The sequence below is a fragment of the Topomyia yanbarensis genome, chromosome 2 (genome assembly GCF_030247195.1).
Source record: "Topomyia yanbarensis strain Yona2022 chromosome 2, ASM3024719v1, whole genome shotgun sequence".
In the NCBI taxonomy this organism is placed as follows: domain Eukaryota; kingdom Metazoa; phylum Arthropoda; class Insecta; order Diptera; family Culicidae; genus Topomyia; species Topomyia yanbarensis.
The window spans coordinates 27,179,140-27,194,039 of record NC_080671.1 but is presented as its reverse complement, the minus strand read 5'-3'; the positions used below and the strand labels follow the sequence as shown (position 1 = coordinate 27,194,039).

The 14,900-nt window shown below is 41.6% G+C and overlaps 1 protein-coding gene across 1 annotated transcript in view; it reads left to right on the top strand.

Moving 5' to 3' along the window:
• Nucleotides 1-14,900, top strand: part of LOC131678994 (uncharacterized) — a 114,822-nt gene that overhangs the window by 81,820 nt on the left and 18,102 nt on the right. Inside the window, exon 2 of the mRNA XM_058959500.1 lies at nt 4,249-4,371. Within this exon, the coding sequence (XP_058815483.1) occupies nt 4,249-4,371 (123 nt within the window). The remainder of the gene's footprint in view (nt 1-4,248; nt 4,372-14,900) is intronic.

The window sequence follows — 14,900 nt, the reverse complement described above, 5'->3', positions numbered from 1 at the left end:
ATTGCTAGATCGTAATCACAAAGAGATAAAAATGATTAAAAATAATCGTTGCTTGACAGTGTATAGATAGATTAGTACATAGCGGCTATGCTGGGAATACGAAGTTCTCAGGTTCGAAACTGGAAATAAATGGTAGCAGGTAATTTTAATAATTAATTCCAACCTCACCCATGAAAAACATCTATCAGTGTGGTTGGGCGCAAGTGTCTAACAGAGAATTATGGAAATTTCATCCTGATTTTTTATTTGCATAATACTCTTTGTTATCACATTCTATATGAATGCAACTCATTTTATAAATCATTGAGGACATTAAGCTGTATAAACCTTCATGTGTGATTGTAAAGTTGATCATATATAAACTCAAAATGAAAAGCTAGATGATTGTATAATGCTTCTGATGAGATCAAAATTCGTCGTAAATCACATAGTTCTACTATACCGATTTGTTGTACGTATATGGCCTCCACTTTTGTACACATAGAAGGGATCTGTGCATTTTATACAATCAATTTATATCGTTTAAGAGTATAGTTAATCAAATTGCAACTTACTAAAGTGAATCAAAATGTTGGCTGGGAAAGAACTGCAAGGGACGAACCCCGGTTGTTATTCGCTTCTTCGTGAAAAGAACCATTGAAGTTTTGCTTGAGTTAACTGATAGTTTAACTTGTCGACACCACTGTTCGACAGCTCTTAATGCCTGTTGCATTAAGTCAAAGATTGATTAATTTTGCTGATTACACAGCTGTTGGGAAATTGCCGAGCCGAATTGAGTTTCAAATCTTCCAATTTTGGCAACATTGTTTTCCGAGCAAGCCAATTTAATCTCAAGAGCATCGTTTGAAGACTTGATCAGTTTCGCTATCCCGTTCTCTAATGCGATGTTTATCTGTATTTCGATGATTTTTCGAGCATCAGTCAGAGATTCAAAAACGGAATCGAGTCGTTCAATCTTCTTATTCAGTTCAATGACTATCGAGCAAATATCCTGTACGTCACAAGGCTGGCCTTATAAACACTTCGCACATGTGAAGCAAGGACTAGCATTATTGGCCTCCCAATTTCCCATGGCCTTTGTTAACTAGGAGCAACGTTGGTGGTACCTATCCCCACAAACTGTACACTCAGCGAGTCCGTCAGAAATCAATTTGACAAATGGAACTTTCAGCTGGAGAAGTGAGACAAAACAAAACTTAAAACAAGGAATGTGTATGCTGTGGCAGCGAAATAAAATCTGGAAATCACAGTAAATATTGTACCCTGCAGTACAATATACTTATCTGAATGATCACCAGATTCGCAATTGGTTCCCACAAAGTATTCAACGCAAAGTAAATTAATTTATGTGAAACTAAATGCTTAAGTTTACAATTTTTGGTACAAATGCTACCAGGTCCATAATTTCAAAAGTAATTTAGACAGAGGGCCGAAGACAGAAGACAGAGGATAGAAAACAGAAGACAGAAGATAGAAGACAGAAGACAGAAGACAGAAGACAGAAGACAGAAGACAGAAGACAGAAGACAAAAGACAGAAGGCAAAAGATGTGTGAAGAATTTTAAGCAAAGCATTATGATATTGAATTATTTTTCAGTAACTTTCCAAAAAATCACTTTTTTTCAAAACACTGCCACCACAATTCGAGCTCATCACATCATAGCACAAAAGGCCACAACAAAGCTTATAAATTACACATCCGACCACTTAACTCCGTGGGCGCTCGTTCCAACTGTTGTCCAATGCTGGAGTCACATAAATTCCACTCTTCCACAGTCGGCAAAATAACCGGTTCTTCGGTCGTTCCACCAATTCCGGCAAAAGTGCATCATCTCCATTATGTAGCAGATAAAAGAGCAATTTGTTTCGGAATAGCGAGCTACGCCCCAGCAAAAGCCGGCACCAAAAATAAAAGCACGCGATCATCTTCGTCTCAGCTACAAACGAAAGATGCATTTTGACGTTTTGCGCGCAGTTGAGTGAAATTTTGTGGCCAGGTTTTTTTTATCGCCGAAACACTTTACCACACCGAACACGACCGTTAGTTTGATTGGATTATTTTCTTATGGCGTTAATCAGTTAAAAGTTTTCGTTTTCCTCTTCTGGTATTCGTTTGCTCAACTACAAATATTTTGATTGATTTAAATACACGAGCCAAGCTCTGTTCGCGTTTTGTTAAGGGTCTAGAAAATTGCCTCCATCGAAGATAATTCTTGGTACAGTTAGAACAACCCAAGCATGCCGTGCCAAATCTCCAAACTATAGAATTATGTTGTTTATTCTTTGGAAGGTCTGCTTTACCGATAAACAGTGGGCTAAACATCGAATTCTAATTAACAATATGTTTGGCCTGTGATAGAGTTATTTTAATTTTTGTAATTTGCTCTCACCTGGGTGAATTTAATTATGCGTTTGGTGTTCTAAAGTGCAAAAAACGCTGACAATGGTTACCACTATTTCAAGATTTTGTTCCACAGCTGCACAGTCCGAACTTAACTGGAATCAATAAAGTTGTGTGAGACAGAAACACACCTAAAGAATGAACAAGTAATCACACACATCCAAAATTGAAGATCAATTATATTACATTAATCAATTTCCTTCTGTTCACCCCGTAGCTTTTCCTCCTGCCATCGATGAAGCAACGAAACCATCGATCGGACACGTCAAACGCCGAAGAAATTATACAAAACCAGCAATTATTATTGTAGTGCTCTACGTAGCTTTTATCCTTGCTCGTTTGCTTCTACTGTGGCGGCACTCTGGCCAAAACAGAACACGGCCATGGTGAATGAACTTGAGTATGCGCGAATCGAGCGCCTTTTGCGATTATTGATTTTTTTGTCGGTGCAATTCCGCAGCCCGGAGATGCGGATTGCAAAAATTGAAATCAAGTATCGAGCTTCGCCGCCTCCCAATTACTTAGTCTAATTTCTTTTCGATTTGCTTTTTTGAGTGTACTCTGTGGCATTTCGATTTCAATTGGGATCAAAAACCGCGCCCATCTTTTGCGGTGACCTGGAAAAATCACTGTATACTATTAATGAGGTCTTTTTTCTCCAAACAACTAATAAATTGACCTGGTGAACAAAATCTTTGGGAGAGTTTGGAATATGTTTCGTATAAACACAATGTCGGCCAATTGGAAATGATCTTTTTAATGCCAGTGTCTCAATTCGGGTGATATTAAGATACTTTTGATAATCAAATTTTTCACATTTTTTTGCTCGGACTTCTCAGTGAGAGGCTCTTACCCATGTATTGCAATTTGAAATAGAAACATGCAGCTTCCCTGTACCATTGTGAAACCTAACCATTAGCATTTCGAAGAGCCGCTGTTGATCTACATTGTCGAGAGCCGAGACAATTTGTTGCCCATACTCAACCCGATGTTCGCGCAAACTTGGCACTTATTTTGCGCGCACCGCAAAAAAAAACAACTAAGTACCGACTGGCACCTCGCCCCAACAAACGATTATTATGCCTCAGAGCTCTTCACATGACCTAAACGTGAGGAGGGCCTTTCTTCGTCGGCTCATTCATTCTCGCATTTTCTTTTCGCACCAATTTTTCCAACACCCCTCTCGGGCCTTTCGCGCGATCTGCAAGCTGTACTGTACGCCATGTAGTCTTACCGCCGGTACTTATGGTTGTTTATCATCATTTCCTCTATTTATGAATCGTTTGTGAAGATCATTCTACGAGCCTGTACGGGCAATTTGGTTGGGAAACAACCGACCAGGGTCGGATATTGGCGCGTTGAACGACCGACCTGGAAGGGTTGTGAACTTCTTATTCCCATGGCGGCTCATGTGTAGTATATATCAGCCTAAACTACTCGTCCGTCCGTCCGGTCTGGAATGGAGTGTGCCCGTACAGACCTGCGGTCCCGGTTCAACTATGTCAGTGGGTCAGAAATGACAGCCAATAATAGCGGCGCTGATATTTATGACGATCGATCGTCATCGTCGTGATCGCTGATTGCCTCGCCGCTGCAGAGCGGGTTGGCCGGAGTGCGGAAGGACAACGTCGGCATTTTTCATGTGGTTCCGCGTCGAGTGTCATGTGTACGGGAAGAAACGGTTGTTTACCACCCACCCGCTTTTTGCCCCCACCTGAAATGGTTCGATGCGATGTCGATCCATTGATTGATCGGTGCCATTTGCATTCCGACTCGGTCGTTCGTTTGTCACCTATTCATTCATGGTTGTGATTTTCTGTTTTTTTTTTGTTTTTCTCTTCTTACAGAGTCTAGCTGCTATTATAATGGGACCCACTTTATGGAGGGCTCGATCGTGCCCACGAAGGAACCCTGTCTGATGTGCAAGTGCCAGAGTAAAACGCTGATTTGTGCGCTGAAGGTGTGTCCGGGTAAGTTGGTATGAGTAGTTCGGTGGTATGTGCGATTGCCTACCGGTAGGCGTTATATCTTAGATCGCTTTCAGTACGGTTAGCAAACCCATAGATGCAGGGATGCGAAATATAATTCGCTTCATACCATCAGAGTATAGCGGGCAGTTTAATAAAATTCGGTCGAGTAGGCAACTAAAATAATTTTGAAAGTATGTAAGTGTAGTCAGCTCAAAATGAAGAACAGAAAAAAATATTTATTAGGCTGTTTAGTAGTTCTCATGCTCACTATATTTTGCAACAGACGATGGGATTTTACACAATAGAGAATATCTGATTTATTGTGAGTGACGGAGCACAAAGAGTATTTGTCAGAGCTCACAGTTTCTAATTTATAGAAATCATCAAAACAAGTTCGACCATTCCGAGGCATCATTTCGTTCATCGCATTAGGTATCTGCCACGCCGCCATGTTTTGCATGCCAAGATCTAAAACGTCGTGTTAAGGTTGATCTACAATCGACGGAATCGATTCCATACGACACGGCTTTTTAATGCTCGAATTCGTTTTATTATCGATGTATCATAGTGTAAAGTGTTGTCATCCATCATATCGACGAAAACATCACTTTTCTTCAATTTATTGTCCAATATTTTAGCTCGATGACAAACATTTTCGGTGTAGTGCACTTTGGCTCGATTTGGAGTCCATTTTTGGTATCGTGCACTTATATTTTGGTCGCAGTAACCCAGTCACCACGCCCAGTTTAATAATTAGCTCAAATTCTAGAAGAAAATGGCTATATTAGGTTTTCTACTGACGCAGTTAACCTCACTTTTCTTGTCAGTTGACTAGTACTGTTTACATGGACCTAGAAAAATTTGTGGACGACTAGATTCGCTCGAAGAAAATCGTAAAGAATTTTTCTAATGTCGTTTTCGCTTGAGGCAGAAACTAACTCAGTTTCGGACCTAACTGCTGTCAAACCGCTTGTTTGAAGCCAGTTTCGAACTTAGGATATGCGCCACTGAACTGAAAATCGAGTTGGGTCCCAACCTGAAATATATTTCGGGTTCGCTCACACCACCGCTGTTTGGCGAGAACCCAACTCAGTTTCATTAAAAACGTTCGTTTGAAGCAACTAACCTGGGTTAGTTTACAGGGTCTTAATCGAAAACGACATAAGTCCATGTAAACAGTACAAGCGAACTGTCAAAAATGAACATCGAGTTCATTTGTGACGTCAGTGTAAAGCATTCACTATCTCGTTACGATCATATTTGATTCGAAAAGTAGGCTTTGTCTCAAGCGGTCGTGAAAATTTTGCTGCTGTCAGAAATGTCCAAGATTTTTTAAACCGTGGCTTAAGGAGAATTTTTAAACGGTTCATTTGCGAAAAGTCGAGTGCTGATGTTCATCGTGATGAAGGATTATTTGTTCAATCGTTCTTTCTGTAAGAGGTAACAGAATTCACTCAGGCTAGAAGAGAAACTTCAAGATATCCGGAAGGATTACTTCAGTGGTTCGATTACCCCGTTATTGATGGACGGAAAACGAAGCTCGGTCGCCTGACTAGAAACAGCCGATTTAAATACGCATTAGTATCGGAATGGACTACTGATATTGCTAAGTATCTGTAACATTTTTATTGATATTGTACCATGTAGAAATAGCGAACCCTATGGCACCGATAAAATAAAGTAATAATAAAGTAAAATTATGATACACTAAATACGCGTCAATTCCTTGCACATGCATTCGTGGCAAGGAATCGAAAGTAGGGTTGTGGTACCGGTAATACCGGTACTAGAACAACAACACACATCTTCAAAACGTAATACTGGATATCTCTTGGTTTTGCTTGTAATCCGAGAAATAGTTATTTTCTTATGAATACTCAAATGCGCACTTTTGCCCCATGGTCGGGGCGCACAGCTTAAATAGCCGATTTATTTCCGCCCATCAATTAAACTAATCAATTTTAGGATATCCATCCCCTCTTACTCTTCCTTCATAACTAAAAAGTACCCGTCCCTCTGCCTCGGTTGATGTTGTTCAGTTTTCCATTATGTTGAACAAACTTGGATGTTTCATCTTTTAGACAATGTGGCTCATGATCAAACTGTCACCCCTGGTAACATCATTATTTGTCATAGTTGGGTAGATCACAACAAGAATTCTTGCGAATATGCTAAAGGGCGAACTTGAAATTATTGCGACACATTCAACAGGGCATAATTTCTTTACCATTGGGTAAAAATCAACCAAATTTTGCACACTTTCTCATTGATGTGTATTGTTTACATGCTGTCAAACTCGAAGTCGTGTTTTTCGATTCAACGAAAATGGAGGTGAACCAACGCGAGTCGAGAGAACAAATTCTTTCCAAACACCTGGAATTTTCTGACCTGTCGCACCGGCAGTTGGGAAAAATGTTGAACATTCACCATTGAACCGTCTCCAGAGTGTTGAAGCGGTTCCAGGAGCGGTTGACGTTGGACCACGGCAAAGGAGCTGGAAGAAAACCGGGACCGGAGAACAAAAAGACGGAGGGAAAGGTGAAGCGGATGATTAAAGCAAATCCCAACGTCTTTAGCCGTGATTTGGCTAAAAAGATCGGCATGTCGCAGAGCTACGTCCAGAATGCAAAGAAGAGAGCTGGACTACATACATACAAGGTACAGAACTTCCCAAACCGCGATGAGCGGCAACAATCGACGGCTTAAACTCGGGCACGGAAGCTCTACGAGAAGATGCTGACAAAATATGGCTGCTGTGTGATGGACGACGAAACGTATATAAAAGTCGATTTTAAGCAAATTCCGGGGTTGGAGTTTTTCACCGGCAAGAGCAAGTTCTATGTGGACGACAAATTTAAGAAGAAGAAAATGTCGAAGTTCGCCTCCAAATATCTCATTTGGCAGGCCATCTGCTCTTGCGGACTGAGGAGTGAGCCTTTCATGACAAAGGGCACAGTAAATGGCGAGATCTACAAATCTGAGTGCCTCGAGAAGCGGCTTTTGCCGTTCTTGCAGCAGCACGACGAAGCTCCGCTATTTTGGCCAGATTTGGCATCATGCCACTATTCTAAAAGTGTCCTGGAGTGGTATGAGGCCAATTCTGTCCATTTTATTCCAAAGGACATGAATCCGCCAAACTGTCCGGAGCTGCGCCCGATGGAGCAGTACTGGGCAATGATGAATCGGGAACTTCGGAAGAGCAAAAAGACAGTCAAAGATCAGAAGGACATGTTAAGAAAATGGAAAAAACTGAGAAACTGGTGACACTGTAAAGACTTTGATGGAGGGCATCAAGCGAAAATGCGTTCAATTTTACACTCAAGGCTCCATCGATTAACTTTTCTTTTGATTTTTGAAGTAAATATATGTATAAAACTACCCTAAAATTTTGGTTTGAATTTAAACATTATAAGAAAATTGGCATGACATTTTCGGTGTCGCAATAATTTCGTGTTCGCCCTTTATTTATATTGGAACTACATATTTATTTACATATTCATAGTTTTTTGGTTCTTTTTTAATTACTCTGAGCTTTCGGCACACTATATTTTTTCCTTGGAACCAGTTTTGCTGATGCTTTTGTTCCTAAACCGCTCATATCAGTCGTAATCATGGAAGAATTAGTTCAATTTCTATATAACAAGCTTCGCTTGCGTCTTTTGATTTGGGGCGGATATGCTATGCGCACTTTTACCCCACTGTCAGTTTTTTAACTTATTTAATTGTTACGAAAATTACTGAATTTTTTTCATCAAATCAAATATATCTCGCAACGAACCATATGTTGAAGATTTTTAGGGTACTGTAGTTTTATAGATCCTGATTTATTCAAACAGCTAATTTATGATACCCAAAATTCAAAAAATAATATCAAATCAGCGAAAAATGGTCCTTTCCCCTTAATTTCAAGCCACTATATTCAAACCTTTCATGCTTATATGTGCGATTAGTTGACTTAATAATACACTAAATCCATACATAGCTGCCAGGTTCTAGCGCTTGTGTGCTTCTAAAAGTCCTATCCGCACTTTTGCCCCACGTGCACTTTTACCCCACCTTACTCTACTGTTCATGTAAGCTTGAAATACAAAACAAGCCAATATTTAACCTAAACTTGCTTCTACAGAGCAGATGAAAACTTTGGTTGGTGAATGAAAAAGCATCAATTTGAAGACGTACGGTTATAAAAATCCCGCCAACTTGAAAGTGAATGACTAAGAGAGGCTTTGAATTTGAATCCTGGTTGGGTTTTTATTGAACTGAAAGTTGGCATTTGAAAATGCAAATTTGCATCACTGACCGGTACCCTACACTTTTGTGGGGGAATGAGGTGGGGCCATCATCATAAAAATTCAAGATGTTAAACATTACTAGCTCCTATTCTACCGAACGGTATAATTAAATTCCTGCACTATTTTGTCCAAATTAAATTTTAACGATCTTGTACTAAATTTCAAAATATTCGCATCTAGCGTAATAGACGTAAAAATTTGCCATGATTTTTTTATTAGCGACATTCTGATTGGTTTTCATTATTCACTGGGTGACGCGTAATAAGACTATGGTCTAAGTCATGTCTGTATTTGGTTTGCTCTTAAACCTTTATCTATAAAAGAACGAACAGCGATTTAGTAGCTAACAGTTTTAGACTTGGTGAACTGCTTCTAATGGGGCGATTTGTAACTATTTAGGATCGGAAAATTCAGCAAAACTCCATCGTTTACAGGAAAGCAAAGAGCCTTGGTATGCATTAGAGAATAGTAGTTAAACGACATAAACGTCGAAGACAATTTACAGAAAAGCAAGAGAAGAAATGCGAGCAACCTGCTTGGATTTACTGCCATTCTCGCTGTGATTTACTATTGTTAATAGGGTTTCTTACATTTACCATCTGTTGAAGTCGACGAAAGTCGCATTGCTTAGCAGTTATTGATTTCAAAATGGCCCAGATTTCGAAATAAAAGAAGGTGTCGCATACGAAAAATATCTTCTGCTGAAATGAGTTATGGCATTCCGAAGCAATTAAAAACAATAAAAATGTTTTTTTTTGATCAGCACAATCATTTTTAAATTCTTTTTTACAATGGAATTATGTTTACCTATGAAATCTTAATTTGGAGAAATTCATTAGGAAGCAAAGCAAAAATAAATTGTGTTAAAAAATTAATCTGGTTAGTCACAGCTGTCGATTGACGCATCATGTATTTTCTTCGCTGTAGCGTGTGCAATCGTGTGCGCTGACGCAAGCCGCTGAACGGTGGTTGATGGAATAGGCGGTCTTAATAGTCTCGTACGCTCATTTCTTATAAAAATGTTGAGCGTCTTGAAAATATCTGTGTTTTCACCCAAACAAAAATCATGCCATAAAATAGAAGCCTCAAGCTTTCCAAAACATTTACCTATAATTTCTTTTACTTTTATTTGTTATGTTAATCACGGTTTTGCTATTATAATGATTTTTGTTTTGAGGATGACAAAAATGAAACACGTTGTATCTCCTTTCTAAAACAAACATTAATGTTTTAGAATAGTGGTGCCACTAATATATGCGACAGTCAGAAAGTCTTATGAATTGTCCTGTTTTATCATATCAGGAACGTGGTTTATTGGTATACTGTTACTTGATTTTCGTAGATTGAGATTGTGTCATGTCAGCCCTATTTTAATGGATGCTGAACCAAAACAGAGAAACGAATGCTCGGCGCATACACTTCCGAGTTCAATTAGCTCAGTCCGAAGTTAAACACATCAAACTGCGTGGTATTGATGTGGTTTATATCAGATGTACTACGGCTCCAAATGAAATTTCCATATAAATCAGAATCGGCATGTTATCTAAAAGACGCAAAACTTAATAGAATATGTTCCAAATTACTTGAGATATAGCTTCAGCTGGCTGACGCCCAAACGAACACACTTTGACCGCTTTGGCCATTTCCGATGGAACTGATAACTTCGGGAAAGTGGCTAGGTTCACTTTCTCGGAAGTGTCTGACTCGATTTCCACAAATGATAGCTAGAACATTCCTATTGACTGTAATAAAAGTGCATGTTTATCGGAGTTCTGGTTCCTGTGTTATGGGTTGAAGTATGCGGTCACATGCGAAATACCCAAATAAATCGATATAACCTTTATATCTAAATAATGAAAAAGTCAGTTGAAATGGGTTCTAAATTGCTTGAAATTGCTGGTCCAGATCATTAATTGCACGTTAAAGTCTCTCTGATCACATTGACCAATGAAAAGAGTTCCGGAAGATCCGAGGAGGTGGCCAACTTCCGAAATTAAATTCACATCTGTTTCTCAGAAATTGCTGAGCCGATTATCACACTTTACGTTTTTAATTAAAGGTATAAAATCCCCCGTTGATTGCTACCGAATATCAATCGGCTTCCAGAGTTATAAGCAAAAGAATCCGATCACACGTGAATTTCCCATTTAAACCTTTTGCTTTTCTCAAAAGAAAGGTTAGGCAATCGCTCTGAAAACCGAGTGTCTAACAGAAGTCCTATTTTTGCGGTATGCGCGATGGGTAGTTCTTCCAGTAGCTGATGCAACTCATGGTTCATTCGCCTGCGCCACGTTCCGTCTTCCATCTGCACGCCACCATAGATGGTACGCAACACCTTTCGTTCGAAAACTCCAAGGGCGCATTGGTCCTCCGCGAGCATAATCCATGGCCGTAGAGGATCAACTTCGTGTGGCGGCGAATTATGTTCGATCAGAGCGTCCTCCGGAGTCCAAAGTAGGCACTATTTCCCACCAAGATCCGTCTCTGAGTTTCTCTGCTGGTATCCAGTGAGCCCAAATACACGAATTTGTCGACCATCTCGATTTCGTCACCGTCAATCCGAACTCGGGATGGGAGGTTCACATTTCGGAAGCTCTCATGTATTTTGTCTTCGAAACGTTGATAGCAAGTCCAATCCTGCTGGTTTCAGCTTTCAGTCTGATGTACGTTTCCGACATCGCCTCAAAGTTCCGTGCCATTATGTCAATGTCGTCGGCGAAGCCAAGAAGCTGGAAAGACTTCCTGAAGATCGTGCCACTCGTGTCTATCTCCGTTCTCCTTATTACACCTTCTAACGCAACGTTGAACAGCAGGGACGATAGACCATCACCTTGCCGTGTCCCTGATACTCGAACAACGCACATTACCCGATCCATCGTCGCTTTGCCTAATCATGTTAGCTTATCCGGAAAACCGTACTCGTGCATTATCTGCCATAGCTGATCTTGATCGATTGTGTCATATGCCGATTTGAAATCGATGAACAAATGATGTGTGTGCACGTTGTATTCGCCGAACTTCTGGCGAATCGCGAATATTTGGTCCGTGGTGGCGCGGGAACCCATGGTAGTGCCACACGAACTCCCTAGCAATTAGTGACAATCGGCGGCAAAGAATTTGGTAGAGGACCTTGTAGGCGGCGCTAAGTAGTATGATCGCGCGGTAGTTGCAGTAATCCAACTTGTAGATTGGGCAAACGACACCCTCCATCCACTCCTTCGAAAGAATCTCCCAAACTTTGGCGATTACCCAGTGCAGCGCTCTAGCCAGTGTTTCACCACCGTATTTCAATAGCTCGCTGGGTAGTTGATCTACACCGGCAGCTTTGTTGTTCGACCGATTTCCTCCTTGACTTCTTGGAGATCACGGGCAGGCTCGTCATAGTACTGCTTCCACCTCTCAATCACCTCACACTCGTTCGTAAGAAGCTTCTCGTAGATCTTCCGTGTGCCGTTTACGCGGTACAGTTGTTCCATCGCTTCGCACTCTCGTTCCTCCTGTTGGCGATTCTTTCTCCAGATAACCGAGGTTTGCCTGTTCCGTGTTTGTTTGTATTGCTCCACATTCTGTCTCGTTCCGTGCTGCAGCATCCTTGCCCGTGCTGTATTCTTCTCCTCTATTAACTGCTTACATTCGTCATCGACTCAGTCGTTTCTTCGATTCGGAATCGCTGTACCTAGTGCCGCTATAGCAGGAAGGAACGAATCTCCCTCCAGTCATCTTCAAGAGTAGCTGCGCCCAGCTGTTCTTCCGTGGGTAGTGCTGCTTCCAGCCACTGTGCGTAGTTTTGGGCAACCCCACCGTCCCGAAGTTGCGCGTTGTTGGGCCTTGGCGTTCGACTACGACGAGGTTGTAGACCGTCGAGAGTTTTGAGCGCATGCATACTGAAACTAGGTAATGGTCCGAATCTGTATTCGCATTGCGGTAGGTACGAACGTTGGTGATATCTTAGAAGCATCGCCCGTCGATTAGAACGTGATCGATTTGGTTTTCGGTTCGTTGGTCAGGTGATCTCCAGGTGGCTTTGTGGATATCTTTGCGGGGGAAGAAAGTACTTCGAACTATCATGCCGCGGAAGGCTGCGAAGTTCACGCATCCTTGGCCGTTGTCATTCGATACGGTGTGCAAGCTGTTTGGCCCGATTACCGCTCTAAACATTACTCCCGTCCTACCTGAGCTTTCATATCACCGATGACTACTTTCACGTCCCGTTGCGAACAGCCGTTATACACCTCCTCCAGCTTCGCATAGAATGCTTCCTTCTCGTCGTCGGGGCTCCCATCGTGTGGGCAGTGTACGTTGATAATGCTGTAGTTGAAGCAACGGCCTTTGATCCTCAACTTACACATCCTTGCGTTGATCGGAGTCCATCCAATCACGCGTTGACGCATCCTGCCCAGCACTATAAAGCCGGTTCCCAGCTTGTTGGTGGTGTCACAGCTCTGGTAGAAAGTAGCCACCTGATGCCCGCTTTTCCATACCTTTTGCCCTGTCAAGCAAAGTTCATGCAGTGCTACGTTCATGATCCGAGTTTTCAATCGTAGTCCGTATTTCGTCGCGGTCTTTGCCGATTGTTCCAATTCGTAATTTCTTCTGCATTGTTCGTAACGTTTAGTTTTCCAGGGAGGCTTATTGGGCCTTCCCCAACTCCCTGTCTCGCCGGAGGACCATCGTGTCAGCTCTGTTTAGAGTCCCACGCTGACACGAGGATGATACATCAGCCGCCCCTAACATGGAGAACAGACGCTGTTTTGAGCCGCCCCTAACATGGGGAACAGACGCTCGGATGGACTCACCCTCCGAAAAGAGGAGCCCGCTTCCCTATCAGCATATCACTATGGTCCCACCGGGGTTGGTTACCCGATCTTTCCTATGGTTACTCGTACCGCAGCTGGCACCACGGGGAGGTAGGGATAGGAGTTACTGGACAAGATGCTAAGGACCACTGTGGCGAACCACCGGGTCTATATTACGCATTGTCCAGTTGTTTATCAGCTTTGACTATGAGTGCTTCATTTTTGTTTCGTCCCTTGAAGAGATTTCGCTTTTCGGACCTATCCTTGTTGTTCGCCTTCCATTTTGTACTGCCGCCGATTTCTCATTGTTTTACTTACTTTAGCGGCTGCTTCGTTCGCTACGCGTACCACTATGGAGTCTGCTTGTGTTCCTTGGAACTTCCTGGTCTCGGATCACCTGGTGAAGCTCTTGGCCTTTTCGGTGTAAAGAGGGACACGGTTTCTGTACCCTGGTCTTTCGCTTTCGAAGAAAGGGTCTTCCAAACTTCCTACTGCGCAAGTACCCATCCCTTGTGAATAATTGCTCTGCTTGGAAGCAGCAGCTCTATTTGCCGAGGCCTTGCTACAACTCCAGCGAGTTCGTCCTTGCATCACGATGTCCGCTGGATTCCTAGGTAGGTCGGGTGGAGCATGACTTATAGTACATTTCCAAAATCGGAAGGGATTGATCTATTGGAGGTGACATTTTAAATGCCTTGCTTGGCAGTTTGAGAATAGAAGATTTGTTTCCTTTTCCCGGATCCTCCAGGTTAAAAAATTATCTGTCAGAGTCAGAGTCAAAATAATAGCAAAATTCTTTCCTGAGTGTTTAAAAGTAACATTTTTTTATTATTTCTGCATAAGAGCGCTTAGACCTCTCCCTCAAGAATAGCTTAATTCTAACCTATGGAACCTGCAAAGCACTCGTGCTAATTTTTTGTTATGATTTTTTATAGCTTTTCTGCTGATGCTTAGTGTGGAAGTTTATTGTAACTTAACTTTTTGTTGGTTCCGACTAGGGTTCGTCGCGGTGCGGATGTGGGCGGTAAATGGATAGTCCGCACCGCAACCGCAAAAAAATAATAAAACCGCACCGCTTACCGCAACCGCACTGCATTTACCGCACCGCACCGCGCGGTAATGCGGTAAATGCGGTAAAATTCTGTATTTTTGAAAAGTGTGTTGAAAAATTATTAATTTTTTTGAATAACCAAATATAATAAAATATTACTCTTATTTACACGTACATTAACTTTGACGGACTCCTCAGAATGTAACATTCATTAAAAAATTAAAAAAGTTGACACTTTGCAAGTTTTATCAATAAAATTCCGTACATTTTGAGATAAATACTTTCGAAACAAGGTAAATCTTAGCATAGCACTGAAATCATATGAAATGTAGCTGTACTTAGGGTTGTGGTACCGGTAATACCAGTACCGAAAATCCCGGGAATACCGAC